The 24553-nt window shown below is 40.8% G+C and overlaps 1 protein-coding gene across 1 annotated transcript in view; it reads left to right on the top strand.

Annotated features, from left to right (window-relative positions):
- The window catches only part of UBE3D (ubiquitin protein ligase E3D), a 161484-nt gene extending 159411 nt beyond the window's left edge, over positions 1-2073 (top strand). Inside the window, exon 10 of the mRNA XM_040238945.1 lies at positions 1517-2073. Coding sequence (XP_040094879.1) covers positions 1517-1537 — 21 coding nt within the window. The 3' untranslated portion in view covers positions 1538-2073. The remainder of the gene's footprint in view (positions 1-1516) is intronic.
- Positions 2074-24553: the final 22480 nt, after the last annotated feature.

Raw genomic sequence — 24553 nt, 5'->3', positions numbered from 1 at the left:
ATACTCCATGACATAGCAGCTTTCAGAATTCAAAAAGGGATAACTGGTTTTCAGCCATCATCTTTCTGTCTCTGAATATCAGCAGTGGCATTGGCTTCTTGGGAAGGTCCCTGTGAACTGTTGTTGAAGAAGCAGAGTCTCCCAACAGAGATACTGACCACAGTGAGCCAGAAGTCAGACTCAATAACCCCTGAAACTCCTTCCTGGGATTCTGTGATCATCCCCTAAAGGGCCCATCTGGTCTCTCTTCAGCAGCCCCTTCTCATCTGAACATTCATGGGCTTCTAATATCTGTCACCAGCTGAGAGGCCAGGGAGAGAAACACAAGTGTCTTCATGACTATTATCACAGACTCTTGACTCTAAGCCCTTGACGTTGGCACCAGTTATCGAAGTTTACATTTTCTGTAAGAAGAGGTGAGCTCATGTCCTTCTACTCTGCTATCTATCTCCTCCCCACCCCATGTTTATACTTTGTTTAGGAATCTTAACCTTTCTTCTTTGCCTGCTCCTTCAACTTTGTTCTCACTGCAGAACTTGATAGAGAAACTCAGCTGGAAGTTGATACGGAAACACAGCAGGGGCTTTTCTCACCAGCATCGTATGAAGAGTAACATCCTTCTGAATCACTTGACAAAAAGCAGATGCCTTCTGCCCTTGCACGACTCTTTGCTTTTCTTTTCCCCTTAACAGGGCTCATTAAATACACACCTCCTTTGACTGCGTTTGGGGACTTAAGTACCAGCTGTCCAAGAGTGGAATATTTTCGCTTCTGTTGCTCACTCTTTCCCCCCCAAAATGGCCCGGGACAAACTTCCACATCTTTATCTCTGACTGCATGCTGCTCTCTTCCAGATGCTGTCACTGTCCGCAATTTATTATCACCCCTGAACTAGAACTTTCAGAGCATTTATGGTTGACTTTATTATGTTTGTTTCATAATTATCCAAAACTATTGAGAAATTTGATGCATTTGATCTGGGCCTTATTAAATAGTCTGAAATAATTTTTTATCTATATGAATTAAATTTTTTGAAACAACTGAATTTTCAGATAACTTGCACTGACAAGCCCATGTATATAGTTGAATGTGGTTAAAAGCATTGGCATGACTGGAAGAGAGATTAGTGTAATTAACAATCATGACAAGAACCTGGAATTGCCCAGGAGTCTTCAGGATTTGGAAGTCTGTTCACAGAAGATCCAAAGCAGCTGTTTGAACCAGTGGGAACAAGAACTGGATTACTTCATGGCAGTACAATGTTAGTGTCAATTTAAACTTTTTTTCCCTTTAAAGTGCATGTGAATTATTTTAATTACTGTATGGTTTATTTATGAAAGGACTAATTGGCTCCCTCTGTAAAATAGCAGTATCTGGCCCAACCAGGAGTCATTTTTCTTTGTAGACCAGCGAGCATCCTTACTGACCAGACTTACCTGATCCAGGTTTGATGTGCACTCAGCCATTTTATCACATTATATAAGGAAAGCACTGTGGGTTTTTCTTCCTTTTCCAGGTGGCCTTTTTGAAGATGTAGCCAAGGGAGTCGACACATTCCTCTCCACAGCACGGGGTGCACCGGCAGCCAGCAGTCAGCCCAGTGGGCAGCAGTTACAGAGACAAGAACCCGGCTACAGAAAGAACAGGGCGTTGCAGTTCTGAGTTTCCTTGCTTGCATCTGTTCTCTAAGAGAAGAGTTAACTTTAAATCTCTGAAACACTGAGGCTGTGCAGAAAGTCATAGGAGCAGGTTGAGAGATAAGTATAGAAGTTTCATCTCTGTTTCCCACCGAGAGGAACATTCAGATATGTGCTGTGTCAGCACCACCTGGCGAGAGAGAGCTGGCGGAGACCCATCTGTCCTGTGTGGAGGCAGCGAGGGGCTTCACTGGTGGAATTGAATGTTAGCTGCTGTAAATCTTAGGACATAAACTTCCAGAGAACTTCTCAGATTTGTTTTAAAAAATTTTTTTAAGAAAATATGGAACTTCTGTATACCTTATTCAGAGGAGATGCTGAGTAAATAAATGTCTGTTGAATGCCTGATTGTCAAATTAAAGGGTTTCCCATTTATTCAAAACTGCTTGTGTTCCTTTTCTTCTTTAATTCCTTTACCATTACCAAGTATGCTGCAGATCAAGAAATATACCTCACTGGCATCCTGTTACAGAGCTGTCTGAGTCCTTGTGTGCTGGAGCATGTGGTAAGGGAACCGCTGAGAATGACAGAGCTGGAGGGGGTCCTACAGGGCACAGGACCACCCCTCATCTTAGGGAGAAGGTTTGAGACTTGCCTGTCATCCCACAGAAGGAGCCACCTCGGGGCTGGAGGTAGGCAGATTCTTCCTGCCCACTCCTTATTTAGGAGGACAGTCTCTGGATCTGCAGCTATACCTGCTTCTCTCACCAAGCCTGTTTGCTACCAAACTCACCTTAGGCTGCTCGCTGCTTGAAAGTCAATACTCCAGAGACAAGTGTTGATTGGAACGGAGAGCCTCCTTTATTCATGAGGCTGGCAACCTGAGGAGGTGGCGGACTCATGTCCAAAAACCAACTCCAAAGATGCTGCTCAACCATTGAAGTTTTTAAAAGAATCATTTGGGGAGGAGGTCAGAGTCTTCTTTATCTTCCCACACATGCAGACTTTCTTCTGACTGGCCGTTGGTGAGGTAACAAGGCTGTGCTCCAAGAATCTTGTGCTCGCTCTGGGGTTCCCATCCCCCACCAGGATGGGGCCTTTAGTTTCTGCGTGTGTGCGTGCTTAGCCACTCAGTCATGTCCAACTATGTGTGACCCTAGGAACTGTAGCCTGCCAGGCTCCTCTGTCCTTGGGATTCTCTAGGCAAGAATACTGGTATGTGTTGGCAGTGCCCTTCTCCAGGAGATCTTCCTGACCCAGGGATCGAACCCACATCTCTTATGTCTCCTGCATTGGCAGACGGGTTCTTCACCACTCATGCCACCTGGGAAGCCCTTTGTTCCTGCAGAAGAACTCAAGCATATTGTTATGTATGTCCCTTCAGAAGGAACTAGGATCCTGCTTTAATCACTGCACTGTATTTTCTTGATGGGTCCTCCTTAGTTTCTGCATTCCTCCCCTTCTCTGATGAGAAATTGAATCTGCCCTTTGGAGTTCAGGGAAGGTCAAGGAGGCTGAATGAAGCCTATACCCTATGAACAAGAAACTGGAGACAAGGAAAGAAGTTGTATCCAGGAAGGCCCCACAGAGCCCTCCTCTGATTCATAGTGGCACTAATTCTACCCTGTGGACTATCTAATACCTTTTTACTCAAAAATTTTTCTGTCTCCTAATTTCCTAACACCCTTAACACAGGGGTCACTGGCACAATAATTTAGTGAACCTTTCATAACTTCTTCTTCCTTGTAGTTAACCAAAACAGGGGTCCTACTAGCAGAGCAGTGGTGTAGCACTCTTAATTGTGCAACTGGTGGACATAGGAATAAAAACCCCATTTCTGATCCTGCAGAGTCATTTTATTAAGCACAGTTTGAAGCACTGTAGTTCTTAGTATTTTTTCCAAGACTCACAGTCATAAAGGAAAATTGGTTTGACTTCACTTACACTACTAAGCTGCCACACACCTCAGTGACTTTTAGTGCTTTAGATTTCTACCTGTCAATATAGAACAGAGTTTCTCAACCTTAGTACTATTTACATTTGAAGCTGAATAAGTTTTTGTTGTAGAAGACTGTCCTCTTCTGTAGGGAGGAGAAACTTTTTTTTCTATACACTTCTAAGTTCAGTGGTTAGGGCTTGCAAATCAAGCTGAGAAAAGAAAGATTAATGACAGAAATAAAACCAATTTAATTACATACATCTGAACAGAAGTTTCACAAAGAAATGAGACTTTAGGAAGTGACCAGATGATTGAGATTTATATACCATCTTAGACAAAGAGAAGGGAGTTTAAGGCTTCTGGGCAGGGGGCATTAAGCTCTAGGAAGGTGAGGGGAGGAAGTATATCATAAACAAGGGTTGTCTTGTGCAGATAATGACAATAAGAGTTGTCTACAGCTGTGGCTCTTTTCCTGGTTCAGAGACACCTTTACAAATGGAAATTTCCTTTTGTGAATGTAAGTTTCCTTTACAAATGGGGAAATTTATATTTTTACTCAGTTAAGGAGAGATTAAAAAGCTTTTCTTGCCTCTGCCAGTTCTCAGTTGTCTTTAGCTCAAAATAATCCTTGTGCCATCGTGGGATATTTGGGGTAACATATTCTGGTGCCCTTCAGTGGACTGGAGAATGTTTAGCAGCATTCCTGGCCTCCGCATGCCAGTTGCCCCCTCCCCTAGCTGTGACAACAAAAAAATGTCTGCAGACATTGCCTTAGTGGCTGAAAAAAAAATGTGAAAGTGAAGTCGCTCAGTCATGTGTTGACTCTTTGCGACCCCATGGACTGTACACCAGGCTCCTCCGTCCGTGGGATTTTCCAGGCAAGAATACTGGAGTGGGTTGCCATTTCCTTCTCCAGGGGATCTTCCTGACCCAGGGATTAAATTTAGTGGCTGAAGTTAACCTCAGTTGAGAGCCACTGCTCTTGAGGCTGTGTCGTGAAAATGAGATTTGGTGGTTGCCTATAGTGGTACATCGTCAGTGACACAGTCATTACAAAACCTGAGTCTTTCTGGCACATGACCTGGTTTTAGTATACTATTGTTTATGCAGATAAGCGCTGCTGCTGAATACCTTTGTGTGACTCTTTCTTAAGAGTTCAGTTTATTTTTACCTAATTGTTGGAGATTGGAATAAATTTGATGAAGCAATGGAATAAATTAGATGTTCCTGGAGCAGAATTCCCTTGAGATAGTTTTTCTTCCTCTGAAAATGAAAGGAACTGTTCCCATACTGATACTTGTTTACAGTTTAGATGGTAAAGGTGATCATGATTTCAAAGATAACTTTGAGAAACATACCCCATAGAAAAAGTGTAAGCCTTCTCTCTGAAGGCGAGAAAGAGAGCCTTGCAATAAGGCATGGCTAGTTTCTATAGGCTGAATAATTTCATAGGCTAGCAAATGGGGAGATTTTTCCAATTATTTTTGGGAAGGGGTGGAGATTTCCGGAAATGGCAGAAATGAAGCTACCACCCATTTTGGGCCTTGTATGCTCAGCCTCAAGCTTCCTGGTGGCTGATTCTTTTCTTCAGTGATAAAGAATCTGCCTGCAATGCAAGATATGTGGGTTCGATCCCCTTGTCAGGAAGTTCCCCTGGAGAGGGAAATGGCAACCCCCTCTCCAGTATTCTTGCCTGGGGAAATTCCATGGTCAGAGGAGCCTGGCGGGCTACAGTCCTTGAGCTCGCAAAAGAGTTGGGCACAATTAGTGACTAAACAACAACAATAACCATAGTCAGCCTCAAAACTGTCATGGTGCTGGTAAGTGTGTTGTTTAGCATATGCTAATATATTATAATGAGCATATTAATGAGGCTCCGGGTCTACTAGAAGTCAAATCTTCTGCCATCTTGGACCTAGTTGGTTCTAACCAGTTTTTGTCAAGTTCTGTAGCCATGTCATTCTTCTAAAGGTTGTGACCTGCTCCCTTCCCTCCTGTTTTGGAGTGGTTTTGAGAGGCAGAAGCAAGAGGAGGGGACACACACACAGGGACGGTTTCTGTCCACACACTACACTTACATGGGTGAAGTTGCATCTATCATGTCACCTGCAATCTTGAGATGATGAAGCTCTCAACTGAAGTTCAGTCAGTCTCCACTGGTTCTCCCAGCGGAGGGAAAGGTCAGCACAACTGTGCCAGTGTCCAGAGTGAGCTCTTCTCGTCTAGTCACAGGGTAGGTCCGAGAATGACACGTCTAAACCTGGGAGAGTCTGTTTCGGGGGGCCAAGGAGGGTGGGGAAAGAAGGGAAGTGGGACCTTTTCTGTCTTTCTTTTATACAGGGGAAATTGGAAGTCGGTGTTTGAGAGAGAGAGAAAGAGAAATATCCAGCATCAGAGATCTACATTTGGTAAACCACATTAAGAAGACTAAGAGAATTGAAACACGCTGTACAGCCTTGATGTTGGCCCTTACAATTCATTCCACATTAGCCTCCTGTGTCTTGTGAATACAATTCCAGACCTTATTCCATGGTATTCCTAGATAATGGTACAGAGAATTTTGTGACACTAATTAGAGGCTACCAAGGACCAGAAGCATAGTGAAATATCAATTCCCAGCCTATCTTTTATACCTCTAAAAACTTAAACCTAAGTTGTGAATGAAGATCAAAAAGCATCGCTCACCTACTAAGGTTAAGTGGTAACACACTGCAGTCACACCCTGAGAGGAATTCAGGGTGAAAACCAAAATGAGGTACTCTGAGCTTTGGACGAGCAGGCCCCTTAGAAACTTAGATGTATATCTCAGGAAGGAAAATTTTTTTTTTTTTTTGGCAGGGGGTTACTGTGCAACGTGTGGGATCTTATTTCCCTAACCAGGGATCAAACCTGTGTCCCCTGCATTGGAAGAATGGAGTCTTAGCCACTGGGCCACCTGGAAAGTCCCAGGAAGAACTTTAACAAACCAGATGCTTTCATCTTTCCATACATAGGAAAGCATTAAATCATGAACTCAAGATACCTGTTCTTTGCAATTAGCAGTAATCATTTACTAAGATGTGTGCTTGACTACGTGTATTCCCTCACCATAAGTCACATATAAACAGGACTCTCTGCTACCTCTCTGAAGCAGTTTCCTCAGAAGTAACTGAGTAGCTGTCTTCTGGACTATAGTCCTCAATAAGACCCTGAGTAAAACTTCAGCAAACAACCCTATGGTCTGTGTTTTTCTTTAAGTTGACAAAGTGGTTATCTGTTAACTTAAATAAGTGGCTTTGTGAACCTCTTCTCACCTAGTGTAATTACAGTTCATATACCCTGTTGAACATTTCTACTGGCCTCCCATTTTGCAGACCAGTTTCTGAACTTTGTTCATTTAGCATGCATTTATGCAACGCCTTCTATTGATACATGCAGAGCACAGTTATGGATACAACAGAATCAATAAAACAAAGTCCCTGCTCTCATAGAGCTCTCATGGGGGAGCTGACCAAAAAAAGTACTGCCGCTGCTGCTGCTAAGTCCCTTCAGTCATATCCGACTCTGTGCAACCCCATAGACAGCAGCCCACCAGGCTCCCCCATCCCTGGGATTCTCCAGGCAAGAATACTGTCTCCAATGCATCAAAGTGAAAAGTGAAAGTGAAGTTGCTCACTTGTGTCTGACTCCCAGTGACCCCATGGATTGCAGCCTACCAGGCTCCTCTGTCCATGGGATTTTCCAGGCAAGAGTACTGGAGTCGCCATTGCCTTCTCTGAAAAAAAAAGTACTATATGTTACTATAAAATACTGTGTTAAGTTATGTTATGGCACCTCCCAGGTGGGGCTAGTGGTAAAGAACCCACCTGCCAATGCAGCAGATGTAAGAGACTCAGGTTTGATCCCCCGGTCAGGAAGATCCGCTGGAGAAGGAAATGGCAACCCACTCCAGTATTCTTGCCTGGGAAATCCCATGGACAGAGAAACCTGGTGGGCCACAGTGCATAGGATCACAGAGTCAGAGAGGACTGAAGCGACTTAGCACATATGCACATGTTATATTGTACAGCAGTATAATTTTTAAAAATAATAAGTACAGTAAGAAAAAACTGGATAAAGGGAGAGTGAAGGGAGGTGCAAGTTGAGCCTAAAATGTACAAAATGTTTCATCTCTATTAGGACTGACTGTGGAGAGACATTGTTAAATGCCATCAAATGGAGTAGAAACCACAACCAGATATCTGTTGCCAAAAGTGGCTTGGCTAAACAAGGATACACCTGGATATTAGCAAAGCTTGTTTGATTCCATTGATTACAGAAGAGCTGACTAGAACCCTGATGTAATTGGGTTTGTAGTAACCACTTTGGTAATTAAACCCATCAGTAAGCCCTTGTAGTAAAAAGTGCTGACAAGGTTAAATGGTTTTGCCTGATAGATAAAGCCAGGCTAGTTGTTGACCCTGGAACATTTGTTTTTGTTCTTAGTGTATAACAAAGATTAATTGGGTTTGTGTTTTGTTGGAATTTAGGATGTGGGGATGAGTGGTACATCTTATTTTGTAGTTAGAAAAGCTTTAACATTTATCTTACAAATCAGAGGCAGAGGTACCACTAATTGCTTATCTAAACCATTATCAGTTCAGTTCAGTTCAGTTCAGTTCAGTTCATTTGCTCAGTCATGTCGGACTTTGCGACCCCATGAATCCCAGCACACCAGGCCTCCCTGTCCATCACCAACTCCCGGAGTTCACTCAAACTCATGTCCATCGAGTTGGTGATGCCATCCAGCCATCTCATCCTCTGTCGTCCCTTTCTCCTCCTGCCCCGGATCCCTCCCAGCATCAGGGTCTTTTCCAATGAGTCAACTCTTCACATGAGGTGGCCAAAGTATTGGAGTTTCAGCTTTAGCATCAGTCCTTCCAATGAACAACCAGGACTGATCTCCTTTAGGATGGACTGGTTGGATCTCCTTGCAGTCCAAGAGACTCTCAAGAGTCTTCTCCAACACCACAGTTCAAAAGCATCAATTCTTCGGCGCTCAACTTTTTTCACAGTCCAACTCTCACATCCATACATGACCACTGGAAAAACTATAGCCTTGACTAGATGGACCTTTGTTGGCAAAGTAATGTCTCTGCTTTTCAATATGCTGTCTAGGTTGGTCATAACTTTCCTTCCAAGGAGTAAGCGTCTTTTAATTTCATGGATGCAATCACCATCTGCTGTGATTTTGGAGCCCAAAAACATAAAGTCTGACACTGTTTCCACTGTTTCCCCATCTATTTCCCATGAAGTGATGGGACCGGATGCCATGATCTTAGTTTTCTGAATGTTGAGTTTTAAGCCAACTTTTTCACTCTCCTCTTTCACTTTCATCAAGAGGCTTTTGAGTTCCTCTTCACTTTCTGCCATAAGGGTGATGTCATCTGCATATCTGAGGTTATTGATATTTCTCCCGGCAATCTTGATTCCAGCTTGTGCTTCTTCCAGCCCAGCATTTCTATTATGTACTCTGCATAGAAGTTAAATAAGCAGGGTGACAGTATACAGCCTTGACGTACTCCTTTTCCTATTTGGAACCAGTCTGTTGTTCCATGTCCAGTTCTAACTGTTGCTTCCTGACCTGCATATAGGTTTCTCAAGAGGCAGGTCAGGTGGTCTGGTATTCCCATCTCTCTCAGAATTTTCCACAGTTTATTGTGATCCACACAGTCAAAGGCTTTGGCATAGTCAATAAAGCAGAAATAGATGTTTTTCTGGAAATTTCTTGCTTTTTCCTAAACCATTATACGCATTCTTAAATATAATCTTAATACTTAACAATAGTCAATGTGACTTTATATAAAAATTTCTCTTTGTTTGCCTCTTGAGATACTTCAAGCTTTTATCTGTTGACTGGAGCTCACCATTCCTTAATCTGGGAGAAAAAGTTGTGGGGACTTAGATGGAAATAAGTTATTTTAAGAGATAATTTCTCTAGTTTTAAGAAGAATAACAAGAGAGACACTTGATCAAAACATGTTTAAAAGCATCCAAACTATACTATTTTATTTTAAAAATGAGTCCATTTTTATTGATAAATAGACAAAACAAATTTGTTCTCAATCCTGTTATAGATAAATTAAGAAACCCATCTTCAAGGCTTCACGTTTATTCTAGGGTCCTTGGACTACAAGGTACAATTAGAGTGCAGGATTTGTGTCCTCTTTCTTCCTTGTGAGTTAAGGTCACTTATCTGTAACCTTCCACAGCCTTTCTTTAATATTTTTATTTGATCTCTTAACATTTCATAGATTAAAACTTTTTCCTGCTATTTTATTACTTGTTTTGGAGGCCAAGAAAAGAAAAAAAGATGAGAAGAATCTTTATGGCCAAAATTTGTTGATATATACTCTATCAGTATATTGGATGCAGATTTCAATACATCTACTAAAAAGACCCAAATCGGGAATATCATAAATGAGTAACCTAATTGAAAACTATTGCAGCAGTAAACTACCTATTGCAGTTTCTGGCTGAACCTTTTCTAAAGGTTTTTCAAGAAAAGCACGACTTGTTACCCTTTGCCCAGAACCCTCCCAGGCTTCAGGAGGCCATGGCAGGCTTTCTGCAGACTTAAGCTGGGAAAGGAATTATAGAAACAAAGCATTCTGTAACTGCTGATATAATAATGGAATCTCTATTTCTCCATTGAGTCTTAGGAAACCAGTGTTTGGAAACAGGACACAGATCTCTGACCTGTATTTCCCTTTACCCTTCCCACCAGCACCACCCTCTCATTTCTCCCTAAGGAGTACTGTTCCCAGGAAAATGAGCCAAAAGCACCTGCCTTGGTTACTCTTACATATACTCCCTTCCAGAATCAAGGCTTAGGGTTGGAAACTGGCTTTCTCTTCATAGGATGGTGATAGTACAAAATCAGTCACCATTAGTTTTATGTTCCATAATAAAGCCCATATTGGGCTTCCCTGGTGGCTCAGCAGTAAAGATTTGCCTACAATACAGGAGCCACAGGAGACGCAGGGTGGATCCCTGGGTTGGGAAGATCCCCTGGAGGAGAGCGTGGCAACCCACTCCAGTATTCTTGCCTAGAAAATCCCTTAGACAAGAGGAGCTTGGTAGGCTACAGTCCACAGGGTCGCAAAGAGTCAGACATGCCTGAAGCGACTTAGCATGCACACATACACAGTAGTACTTATTGGACTCAGAAAGTATACTATCTACTTCGACTTTTGGAAAAAAAGTTACTCATTTGCAGCTCCTCCCCGACCCCTACAAATATTCTGAATAATAAACTTGACAAAGGGCACTATAAATCCTCTCACTTGTTCATATGATTACAAAGTTTAGTGCAAATGTTAAGAAAGATTTCTTGAAATAATGTACCTAAAGTAACAAAGGGATTGAATTAAATTTCCACATTTTAATTCAATTAAATCTGAGAAGCAATGTCAAGAAAAAAGAAAAACTGGCCAAGGTTCTTTCTCATCTAGCATAGGAGGGTATGCTGTTTTATTTTAACAAAAATAAGTTGAAACGTATTTCTAAATTTTTGTAAAGAAATCACAAGCAAATTGAAAATATATGTGTTAGAAATCACTGGAGGAAAAAAAGAGACTTGATCAATAAAACACATTCCCTGTGTATCTTTTCAACCCTGTGATAATTGTTCAAGGCAATTTTAGAAAACACTTGTGTTTATGTGTTCCTTTGCTTTGTTCTGTCAAACCAAGGATTTCTTCTCCATAACGTCTGCTGCCTGGGGCACATTTGATGGTTGTATTTCTTTCACAATCGACAGAGTCTCTTTGAGTGCATACTGTCCTGAGACCTTATTTTGAAAGGATTAACATTTAGAATGGGAGGTGAGAAAAAGCACCTGAGAAGAGAACCCCACAAACTGGTAAGTGATGATACCAAACCACTGGTATAGACCACAGTGGCTGTAGGAGTGCAGAGAGCCCCCTCCCAATGCACCGGGATAAGGGAGATGTGCTTGTTGGATGAGGCAGGCTTTGATGGGGGCGTTAAGTGATCATTAAGAGTTGTAAGGACGGGAAGATGAAGACACCCAAGAAGAAGAGCATTTGAGGGTGGTAAGAACATTTGGCTAGATTGGAGGAGTTGAGATGGGGAGTGAATGATAAGACAGAAAAGGAGTTCTTGTTAGTTTGTATTAGTAGAATCATCACGAAACCAGAGAATCTTCTCCCTGACTCTTCAGGACTGAGCACAGGATCAAGGGACACATTTGTCTTTTGTGCCTCTGAAGGCCTTTTGAGCCCTGGGGTTCAGCGGCAGTGTTTAATAGTGAAAGGGCATTAGAGTCTGACTGCTTGGTTGAAATGTCCCCTGTGAAATCATGAGCAAGGTACTAACTTCATCTTTATTTTTTATTTGTTTTGTTTCAAATTTGGAGTATAGTTGATTTATAATGTTGTGTTAGTTTCAGGTATACAAGAAAGTGAATCAGTTATACATATACCTATATCCACTCTTTTTTTAGATTCTTTTCCCATATAAGCCATTATGGAGTATTGAGTAGAGTTACTTGTACTATACAGTAGGTCCTTGATTATCTATTTTATATGTAGCAGTATGTATGCGTCAACCCCAATTCCAGTTTATCCCTTCCCTTGTTCCACTCGGTAACCATAAGGTTGTTTTCTTCATCTGTAACTCTATTTCTGTTTTGTAGGTTAAGTTCATTTGTAGCCTTTGAAGATTCAGCATATAACCAATATCATATGATATTTTTCTCTCTCTGTCTGACTTTCTTCACTTAGTATGACACTCTCTAGGTACATCCATGTTGCTGCAGGTGACATTATTGTGTTCTTTTTATGGCTGAGTGCTCTTCTGTTTTATACATGTATCACATCCTCTTTATCCATCCCCCTGTTGATGGACATTCAGATTGCTTCCGTGTCCTGGCTATTGTAAATAGCGCTGCGGTGAACATTGGTGTGTGTATTTCTTTTTAATTTTGGTTTTCTCCAAATACATGCCCAGGAATGGGGTTGCTGGGTCATTTAGTAGTTCTGTTTTTAGTTTTTTAAGGAACCTCCACAATGTTTTCTGGAGTGGCTTCACCTGTTTACATTCCCACCAACAGTGTAGGAGGGTTCCCATCTCTCCACATCCTTTTCAGCATTTATTGTTTGTAGACTTTTTGATGATGGCCATTCTGACTGGTATGGAGGTGATACTGTAGTTTTGATTTGCATTTCTCAAAAAATTAGCTATGTTGAACATCTTTTCATGTGATTTTTTGGCCATCTTTAGCCTCATATATTCTTTTTTTTTTTTTTTTCCTGTGCCACATGGGAAATCTTAGATCCCCTACCAGAGATGGCACCCGTGCTGCCTGCATTAGGAGCTTGGAGTCTTAACCACTGGACTGCCAGGGAAGTCCCTGTAACCTCATCTTTAAAATGAGGTACAAAAATTAGTATCTATGTCAGGAATTTTTGAGTATTACAGGGGTTAACACATTCATAGTGTTTAGAATATTGCCTTGTGAACCATACATTTTAGCTATAATTACTGTTCCATGAGTTAGCTATTCTTTGCCACTCCTCCTTCCCATTGCCTATGAAATTTATTTTCTGAAATTTTAAGCAGGAGAATGATATGATGAAGGTGATACATTAGGAAAATTAATCTGGTAGCAAAGCACCCAGTAGATTGAAAAGAAAAGGATGATCTATTGTTACAAAACAAGAAGTGGCTTTCCAATTCCCAAAAAAACTGTCAAAGGACATCTTGACCATAAAAATTTTGTCCGTGCTTTTTCCTCTTCTACTGTTAATTATTTTTGAAGGCCATTAAAAGTACAGTAGGCTACACACTTTTCCATGTGCAGCCAGCTCTGATCTACCACGGTGCAGGATAACCTATTCTCAGCACTTTCACATAGACCTTTTACAATGAGTTCTTTTTCAGTATTCTCTTGCAAGCAGAAAAACTTTTGCAATGATCTTTGAGAGGAAAGGAAGCCAACCCAGAAGTCTCTAACCAGTCCAATGTGCCTTTTATATAATTTCCAGAAGTACCAGGAGTTCTTTTTTGCTGCTCAGTGTCACTGGTTCTCAGGAGAACAAGGCGAAGTCTTCGTGGTGAGCAAGCCATTCCGTTATATTCTTAATTCTCTTGGGTATTTTTCTCCCTCCCTTATGTTCAGCATCAAGCTATAGGGCTCCAGCAGTGTAAAATACTTAACCAGAAGTTAAGATGGGAAAGAAGTTGTTGAATATGTTACTAAATTTCAGATAAGTGAGCCCTTTTCTTCTTAGAAAATAATTCAACATATTCTTGAAATGAAGTAAGACCTAATATTTGAGTAATATAACCCTGGTGGCTCAGATGACAAAGAATCTGCCTGCAATGCAGGAGACCTGGGTTTAGTTCCTGGGTCAGGAAGATCCTCTGGAGTAGGGAATGGCTATCCACTCCCGTTTTCTTGCCTGGAGAGTTCTATAGATGGAGGAACCTGGCAGGCTACAGTCCATGGGGTTGCAAAGAGTTGGATATGACTGAGTGACGAACACACACACCTTCAAATTTGTATAGCCTACTGTAGTCAACTTCAGCATAGGGAAGTAGACAAATGGGGTTAGATGAGTATGAGTAAACCATAATTCTCTGGTTCTTATCCTCACCTGCTACTGAAAATTCTGCAGCTCCCTGGAGAATTCTATCTAAGGGGTGTTCATATGTATCACCTACAGTCTGTCACCTTCCCTGTGGCATCTCCATTTTCATTTTGTTTTATCCAGCATCGTTTGGATAATCTCCATTGCCAAGCTATCCATGGTGAGGCTGCTGAGTGTGAGTATAGTGTCTCTTTCTCCTGGATGTCCCCCATTGCAACAAAAGGGTGCAGTTGTCTTGGAAACTTGGATAAGCCATTCTCCTACAGAAAGAGGAAAAAGTTGAATCTCTCTATTTTGTGTTACAGTTTGTGACATAAATCCCAAAGCAGTGTTTCCCTGCACCCCAGTGTCTATAGTTTGTACTTAGTGAAAATTCATTAGCAATTTTAAGCATTTGAAGTCCCCATGCCATTGGCTAGACTTAAATTTTGAGTACCACACACTAAAATGCCGCTTTTGAACCAAGCCCATGTGCAGAATTTTGTTTTTGAAATGAATTTCTTCCAGGAAGTTTCTTGGCCCTGTTTGAAGGTGGGACTCCAATACAGTTACATATTTTTGAGTATTCTACCCTCACTAAATTGTTATAGGCATTAACCAATTTTTTTCTTTCTAGTTTAAGTTTCAAGCAGTTATATAGAATTACTAAATTTGTGGATATGGCTATGGCTATGGTGAAAATTTATTGAATTCAGCTGATTTTTGCAGTTATATTCTATCCTAGGAAAGCTGTATTCAAGAAAGAAGTACTGTATAATATCCCTTATATGTGAAATGTAAAAATGTCAAACCTGTAAAACACAGAGTGTTAAATGGTGGTCACTAGGGACTGGGCACTGGGGTAATAGGATTTTTGTTGTTTAAGGTTGCAAACTTATAAACAAGTAGTAAATAAGCCATAGAGAGCACAGTATAATGAATATAGATAATAATATTGTACTAATTGTGTAAGATGATATTACTTCATTGGCAATAGTAGATATAAATGTATCAAAGTAACACATTGCACACCTTCATCATATCTAATGTTACACAGATTTATTAATATACTTTTTTAAATTAAAAGAGTATGAAAATTTAAAAAGAAGAGCCATCTTCTTTGTATCTTAGGTCATTTGATTTTATTTTCAGAGAAAATTGCTGTGAAGCAAAAATCTCATGTAGAGCTTCCAACTGAATGTCAAAATCAATTTATAATGATTTTTCTGTTTTATTTTGTGTAGTAAAGTTAAACTGGAGTTCGAACCTTTTGAAGGCTACAAGTCCCTTGAGGGCAGGCGAATGTTTCATTCATCTCCTTAACCCTGTGCTCAGCATGGTATCTCGTACAGAGAGGGCATTTATTAAGTGTTGTCATCATTAATTATGCTCTTGAGGACATTAATATGGAAAACTAGAAAAGCTGAATCAATTGGACACAATCCTGTAATTTGAGTCAGTCCATTTTTACAAAATGTGCATCTCTGTTGAAAGCTCTTACATCCTTCAGGGCTGTTTTCAATATCAATTTCTCTTAGAAACATTTTCCTTACCAGCTCAAAAATATTTCTCTTTTGAAAATATAATTTTCAGAAGTACAATGATTAAATCTTTGGTTCTATCAGAAATGCATTTGAAGACATTAACCCATGGCTGTGAAATGCAGATGAAAATCCAATCTTGATTGAATCATATGCTCTTAGATGACTATAATGACCAGGTTTGCAAATCCATTCTATGTCCCAACTCTTTTCTGACCTGGTTTGGAAACTTTGTGTAAAGTGGCACTTTATCTCTTATTAATTCCAAAGATGACAGACACAGGATTTCATTGTCTAGTTAGTGGAAGCTGCGTTCTCTGATTAGCTGCCTTGCCCTTTTTGAAGCTTTGATTTATTGGGGCAGAGCAAGCACTGGCTTTTGTGTGTACTGAAAGGAAACTAGGGTAAGGAATAATTTATGGTTCTCTCTTTGCAGCTGGAAAAAAAATAAAGGTTATTTTCATTATATCGCTACAGGAACTGTTCAAAAACAAAAGAAAGATACTGTAATAAGTAGAAACCCAAAGAATGACATTGAGCTACTGTTTCAGTTGACTTAAAAAATTTGTTAAAATCATATTTGGAAGCAGATTGGCTCTTCTGAACGCTTATCTTAATTTTACAGAGAATAGTGTCTCTTCCAATTTGGCATGAGGGCTGTGCAGAGCAGTGTTTCTGAAGCTCCCAGGCAAGTTATATTTGCCAAAACAAAGTGTGGGCGGAAGGTAGCAGGAAAGAACTGGCTGGTAGCACTTTCTACCTGGGAAAATGCTGCCAAAGAGGAATCCACAACAGAAGTGCCAAAGAAAAAGCACTCAACTCTCCACAAAGATTAAAGCATAGCAAATGTTAGACAACACCAAACTTGTTTGGGCTTCCCAAGATTTCATTTTTGTCCTTTTTATGCTCAATAAAGCCTGTGTTTGGTGAGATGCTCGCTACATAATCCTTCTAGTAACACATATTAGGAAAGCCTCACAGAGTCAGAGTATTTTCTGTAAGAGAACAAAGTCTGCATTGCCTCTTGTGAGCCAGCCAAGATTCTTTAATCGTCACAGTGAGTGTGCAAGCTTCCAGTGGAGTTTATTCCAAATTCCAACCCCAGCTCTTATCGTCAAGGAGAAACAAGATTTCAAAATCTTGAGTAGGAAGCAAAGTGAACAGGTAGAGTGACGTCTGTTGTTGGATAGATTAGGGTCAGGTAGAAGAACATTCTAAGCAGAGAACAGCAGCAGGGACCGATGACCAGAAGTAGGAGAGCTGAGGTGTGCTTGTGGAATGGTAAGCCATCTGGTTCAATAACAGGTAACATTTTTAGGCATTTGCAATATGCCTGGTAGTCACTCATTTATTTGTTGAAGGATTACATTGAAGATACTTTTTTTAGCACCATTTTGTAGATGAGGAGGCTAAGACTTGGAGAAATCCACGGACTCACCCAGTGTCATACAACCAGAGAGAGGCAGAACTAGTATTGGACTCTAACTCGGTCATATCCAGAGCATGAGTTCTTATCCATGGTGCTACGTTCAGTAACCATGGTAACCTTTCAGTCCTGACAGAGGAGAGGTTCTTGGTGCAGGAGAGGGCAGTAGAGATATGACAGATAATCTGGAAAATTTTGAGCACTCCAGCCCTTTCTTCTAATTGCTTGCTGGACATCCCCATGTGCATACGGTACCTGTCTTTCAAATCCAGTTGGTCTGAAAACCAAGCTCATTATTGCCTCTGTCTTCCTGGGCAGCCCTCCCCTGGTGATTGGTATCCAGGCTACAGCGTTGTCACCATACTCAGGTATTCAGGCAGAGCCCTCCCTCACCATCCTCCTCCTCTGTCTCTCTTTGCCCTCTTCATCCAGCCCAGCTGCTGATGCTCCATATCCCAGCCTCACCTGGGTGCCTCACCGGGAAGTCTCATCTGGGCAGGTGTAACCACCTACGAGCAGAAGTATCTCTCTCTCTACCTGTGCATCCAGCAGAGGTCAGCTAGAATGCTTTCAGAAACCAGGGCTCTGACTGTGTCACTCTCCTCAAATTACTGACGCAATGCATATGAATTTGAGCAAACTCTGGGAGATAGTGAAGGACGGGAAAGCCTGGTGTGCTACAGTTCATGGGATCACAAAGAATTGGACACGACTTGGTGATTGAACGACAACACTTCATGGCATGCTGCAGAATTGCCTCACAATCCTGTCAGGACTTCTCAGCCTGACTTTTAAGGTCCTCCATGATCGGGTACCAAGCTACCCTTCCAGCCTCACCTTGTCCCCTTCGCTTCACTGATGTGAAAATTCTGAGACCATGGGCCAGACTTTCCCATGGCCAGCCTTACACTTTCTAGCTTCCACTTTGTCCCTGCTGATTCAGTGCCTGAAACACCCTCTCCCACTTCTCAAAACCTTTCCTCTTCTCCCAGGTCAAATGAGTTCTCCCCACAGAAGCTCTCCACAGCATTTTGCTTGTACCTCACCCTTCAGATTCTTCCATTCCCTGCATAATGTCATGGTCTTTTAAGTTTAAAACATTCTCCCCATTTAGATGACAAGTCCTTTTTGATGAAGGACCCTCATCAACTGATCATCACTCATCCATGTGATTCTACTGCTTAGACGTAAGCTCACTGAAGTGAATTACGCTGAAATGAAGACATGCTCACTTGGTCCTAAGCAGAGGCTACCTCGGAGAATGGACTTGATGGGTTCCTTTCTTCTTCTCTGAACCAGACGATGATCCTTGGTTACAGACCACACCTTAAAGGAACAAGTGATTATGAAGCCATATAGAAACACTTCCAAAGTGTTTCATCACATAGAGTCCAAACCAAGCTAATTTGTGGAATGAGGAAAGAAGAGTTTAGAGAATTCTTTACCTTGGCATATTCTTAATGTGGAATATCTTTTTTAAGAAAAGGGGGATCCCAATCATTCCCCATTTGTGTGTGTGTGTATACAAGTGGCCTGGAGAATATTTGACAGGCAGACCAGGACACCACAAAGAAATGAAATCTGTAGATATGATAACCTACATATATATATACATATATATATATAATTTTAAATAACCATAATGTACTAACTTCAATACAATGAAGAAATGAAAGAAGTAATTTATCATAATAATAACCTCCACCTCAACAGGTAAATACTCAGTTTAGGACCACTCTGAGGGCCTGGTGAAGCCATCTGTGCTTGTACCATGGCATTCCAACTCTGCAGGTGGGTGAGTGAGTTGTCTCAGGGACTCAAACACATGAGCAACATTGCTGGGAAAGTGCCAGGCAAGACAGCATGCAGTCTTCTCTCAATTACATAGCAGTTGTATATCTGGAAAATTCCACATGTATTAAAATCATGCAAAACATATGTTGTTTTCATGTATAAAATAGAGTTTGTGTCTAGGCTCAGTTAATTATAAACAGGTGTTTCACCTAAATGAATGCCTGGTAAAACATCCAGAAATTGCATATAGGATATGGAACAGTTCTTCTCTGAGCAGTTCTGTGCCATGGCTTGTGGGACATTTAAAATCCCAGACTCTACCTAAATGTCAATACTCTCAAAAGTTATGACAACAAAAAATCACCCAGTCCATTTCCAAAATGGCCTCTCATAGGCAACATCATCCCCAGTGAGAACCCCTGACCTATGTCACTGGATTTGTGAGGAAGCAGTTTCAAGGAAATGAAAGAATAACCAAAGTTGTCTTTCTAGAAAGTAGTCAAATCAATTATACAGGTATTACCCACATCTCTTGAGTCCTGAGCTAGTACTCATTTGATAATCAGATATATTTATAAATATATACCTATATATACATATGTTACATTTATTCATATTTATACATTCTCACATATAATGACATTTCTTTCATTCAAAAATCATGTAGTCAACATTTGACTGTCTGATTCATAAAAGTCTGTTCCAATATTTTGATTAAAGTTAATTCAGTCATGTTATTTAACTCAAGTCAATAGTTTTATATGAAAATACGGACTAAAGGCAGGTAAATGCATTTCTCATTATTTCAGACTTTTTCATTTCCAGTCATATGGCTGGCTAGGTAACATGACTACCTTTCTATTGAACGCAACAACTTTCCACTGAAAACAACTGCAGAATTAGGGAATTCCCCAAGACTGCCCTTACTTCTAACACCAGTTGAAAATCTGGGGCTTCCAAGATATGCACAGGTTTGATAATTTGCTAGAAGGACTCACAGTACTCAATGGAAGCTATTATAGTTATGGTTTTGGTTTATTATAGCAAAAATACTCAGATTAGAATCCACCATGAGCAGAGACATAGGGTCAGAGTCCAGGGAGGAAGCTTGTGTGAAGCTTGAAGCTCTACCAGTTGAGTAAAAGCGTGTGAAGCTTCCCTTGCTCTACCAGTTGAGTCACATGTAGGGCTAACTTCTCCCAGACCAATGTATAACAATATGCACACGGAGTATTGCCAAGCAAGGAAGCTCACCTGAGCCTTGGTGTCCACATTTTCTGCAAGAGCTTGGTTACTTAAACATGGCAGACAGTCTGTTGGTTGATACTTGGGGACTTGCATCCCCCACCATGGACTGTTGGTGTGACCCAAGGCCCTTAGATAACCAAGACACACTTGTACCAGGCAGAACATTCTGTTTAGAGATTACCTCCCAGGAGCCAAGACCAAAGGTCAGACCCTCCTTTGAGTAAGGTTAATTATTTGCTATACAACTATAGGAAAACATTAGAGAAAAAAGTACTATAAAATATAAGAGCCTTCTTTTTAAGACCATCAAAGACCTAACAAGGTAACAGAAATATTTGGACAAAATTAAGTGAAGGTGGGGTGCAGAGAGGCAGAAAAATTCCTGAAGCCACACCTGTTTTAAGGAAAATTGCTAGTCCTAATGCGCTGATCCAGCTGACCTAAGAGGTGTGAGGAACAAGACCAAGCCCACTATGGGAAATATAATAGCAGACCTTTCACTCTTCAGGCTGGGACCTCAAAGGGAAAGGGTAAACCACAAATATTCAATTCATATCCTCCTCCAAGTGAACACAAGGATATTTATATTGACATCAAGCAGTGATGGAAAGAGGGAAAGACAAGACATAATGACAAATTGATCTGAACACAGATTTGCACCCCAAACTCCCAGATTTGCAGTCTAATAAAATGCAGGCTGTGGATTTTGTTTATTTTGACCTTAAAACTGGTAGTCCTTCCAACCACTTAGCAGAAGGAAGTTCCATTGCTCTTCAGAGCACTGCACCTTCATCCTAGGCCTCAAAGAATTCTCACAAACAATTTTCTGAAGGAAATGAGCATCTTAGATTAAAAGATATCTAAGCAGATAAGGAGGTCAGACACAAGAGGAAGAACCCACCAAATAAAAAACAAACCCACAAATATTTCAGATATTGGAAGTATGAGAGAAAGGACCAAGCAACTCTGTTTCCTGTTTAAAGAAAATAAAACCCTAATTACTACCAAAGATATTAGGAGAGCTTAGAAAAATGAACCTACATCTTAAGACTATTCCAAGATTTGAGCCTTTTTACACAATACATACACATAGACAATAAATAAAAATCATTGATCTGCTGGAAATGTTTACAGAGTTGTGGGTGAGCTAAGTTGGTTCTAGTCAAAAGTACATTCTCTTAACCTTTGATGCTTCAAACAAAAAAAGGTGGAAATTTTATGATTTATATCACTCAGTGCTATTTACAAAAGAAGTGTAAATACAGCTATTCCTCAAACTGCCTCACTTTAAAACAATTGGAGTCTACCATTTACTAGTTCTTGGGCATTGAGAAAGTTATTTACTACCTTCAAATCTAGGTTTTCTGTGAAATGACAATGATAGCAAGGACTCAGGTTTTAGTAAAATGAGGAAAAGAAGAATGTTGATTCATATAAGTATCATGCGGGGTGAATGAGAAAATCCATGTAAAGTACTTAGCACATCCGGCATAGAATGATCGATCAACATGTGCAGGCTTCTTTTTGAAAAAGGAAGATGCAGTGTCTAAAAGAGGATACGTTATGGGCCAACTATTCACTTGACAAGTATACATATGGCATCCTTTTTTATTGGAGTGTGGTTGATTTACAATGTCGTCCTAGTTTCAGGCATACAGCGCAGTGATTCGCTTACACATATGCATATACATCTCTTTCCGATTCTTTTCTATGTTGTTACAAGCTACTGAGTATAGCTCCCTGTGGTGGCATTCCTTTAAATAGTGGTATACCTAAGACACATGGACGAAAATATTCCCTGAAAATATGGTCCTGAATAGACATGTGTGCCACAAAAACAGGGAGGAAAGCCGGCGGGGGCCATGTTTACAATTTTTTATGTCGTCGGGCCATTCTATTCCTCGAGTTCCATTTCCTCCTCACATCTCACTTTCCCTGTCTCTTTGTGTCCACGTCTCTCTACTTACTCAATGAGCCGGGAAAACAGCTGGACACATCCTCAGCAAAAGTGACACTTCAGATACATGAAAACTATTTTATTACCTTTTCTCTGTTGTGTTGAATAAGTCAACTCATTTAAACTCTTCACTTGGTCAGAGTTATCCAAAGCTATAATCGTCACTAGTTTAGAACCTTTATGCATATGTGATACTGCACTTCAGTGTGGAGCCCAAGGAAAAGGTTGTATTAAGTGACAGTCTGACTAGTGCTGACTCATTTAGAAAATGAGTTTCCTGAGTCATTCAGATGATGAATTTCCTGCTCCTGCTTATGTTTTCTAGTCCAGTCTCCTTCCTGCTTTTAGTCTTTCAGGGGTTGGCGACTGAAAGAATTTGGACCACTGGCTAAGTCCATCCAGTGCCTGTTTTTATAAATAAAGTTTTATTGGAACACAGCCATATGCATTATTTGCGTACTGTCTGTGACTGCTTTCTTGCTACATTTGTAGAGTTGAGATCTTGGGACAAAGACCTTATGGTCCACAAAATTCTAAGCTATTTAATATCTGGCCCTTTGTGGGGAAAGTTTGCTGACTCCCTGCTTTTTTAAAAATTAAAAAAAAAAATTTTTTTTTTAAAGTTTTGGCCACGTCCCATCGCATGTGGTACCTTCCTTCCCCAACCAGGGAAGGGATCCACAGCCTCTGGATTGGAAGGTGGAGTCTCAGCCGCTGGACCACCAGGGAAGTCCCTGATTCCTCCACTTTAAAAAGTTACTGTGTTGCTGATGCATGTTTACCTGGATGCTTTCCCACTCATCTCTCGCTACCTCTCTCGTTTGCTGTGTTCAGACCACACTGATCTTGTCTCAGTTCCTAGACCTTTACTGCCCAGGCAGTAACCACAGGATGTTCACTTGGGCTGGAACCGTCCTCCGTCTGGAATAGCCTCCTCCACGCAGCTAACTGCTCCTCATCATTTATGTTCCAGCTCATAAATGTCACCTCCTCAGAGAAGCTTCCCTGACCATTCTACCTAAATAATCCCTCTTCTCTCAAGCCAAGGTGTTCTTTTTCATATTCCTCTGCTCTTTTCCTTCAAAGCACATATAACAATTAGAAATTCAGGTTTTATTTGTTTGCTTACTTGTTTAAGGGCTCTCTCCCTCTCTCTTGTCTCTCTCTGAGCTCCATGAGTGAGAAACAGTGTCTGTTTTACCTAGCGCTCTATCCCAGAACCTGGCAGATAGTAGGTGTTCAATAATTAATTACTGAATAAATGAATGAATAAATGGCAAACTTGCTTATGTACTGACCTTTCTTTTCTTTTGCAATCTGTATTTTCTCTTTCAGTGTAGTACCTTGCTAGGATAGTGTTGCTATGTTTTTTCTCCTTTACTCCAAATTACCAAGGTCGTGCTGTGGTTTGGTTTTTTTTTTCTCCTTTGGAGTAATTCTCACTTAACTTGATGCCACCTGCAAACTTAATGATTGCTATTTGGTTATTCATGTGCTTTGGAATATAGGCTGTACTGATGACTCTTGTCTTTGGGTCATTTCAGGGACAGGAACAGTGAGTCTTCACAGAGAAAGTATCAACTCATTCCTGAATGAGATGCTGGAAATAGTGTATTTGAATATTGATGAATACCTTGTCAATTGCATAATGTTTGTTTCTGCAGTATTTGTATTTTTATGCCAGTGTGCATTTTGATTTCTAGAAAAGCCTTCCCAGCAGCCAAAATTGATTACACTTATAAAGCCTTCTCTAATTATAAAAACTTTCCTTTAAAAACTATCTGCAATAAATGTCTCTTCAGAGTAAAATGAGATGTAGCAGAGTAAATGAAAATCCTGGTGCGATGCACCAATTATGGCTCTGATTAAACTGTGTTTCTGTTTTGCAGTGATGGCTTTATACAAATGAAAGCTTTGCTATTGCCAGTTCCTCTGCACACATCCCCTCACCAACCACTCCATCAGGCCAGCCTGAGGATGAAATCCAACAGCTCCTTAACAATCCAAGAACAGGATCCAGAGGGGGAGAGAACTTAGAGCATGTAGGCACAGCCAATCTTCTCAGAGTGCAGAGTGTGGCTCTCAGTGCAACGGCTTCAGCATCACAAGTGCAAACAGGTGGGCCTAGTGAACATGGAACTGGGCGGGTATGGGGACAGCAGTCAGCAATATGTATTTTACCAAGCCCTTTGGAAGAATCTGAAACAGGTCAACTACCGAGGAAAGCAGAAAAACATTACCCCCGAGTAAACCCGGGGTGTGTTAGTGCTAGTCACTCAGTTATGTCTGACTCTGCAACCCCATGGAGGTGTTGCCCGCCAGACTCCTCTGTCCGTGGGATTCTCCAGGCAAGAATACTAGGGAGGATTGCCATTCCCTTCTCCAGGGGATCTTCCCA

The sequence above is a fragment of the Oryx dammah genome, unplaced genomic scaffold, assembly GCF_014754425.2.
Source record: "Oryx dammah isolate SB20612 unplaced genomic scaffold, SCBI_Odam_1.1 HiC_scaffold_4, whole genome shotgun sequence".
NCBI lineage: Eukaryota > Metazoa > Chordata > Mammalia > Artiodactyla > Bovidae > Oryx > Oryx dammah.
Note: the sequence above shows the minus strand (reverse complement) of the source record. Positions and strands in the feature narration are given on the sequence as shown.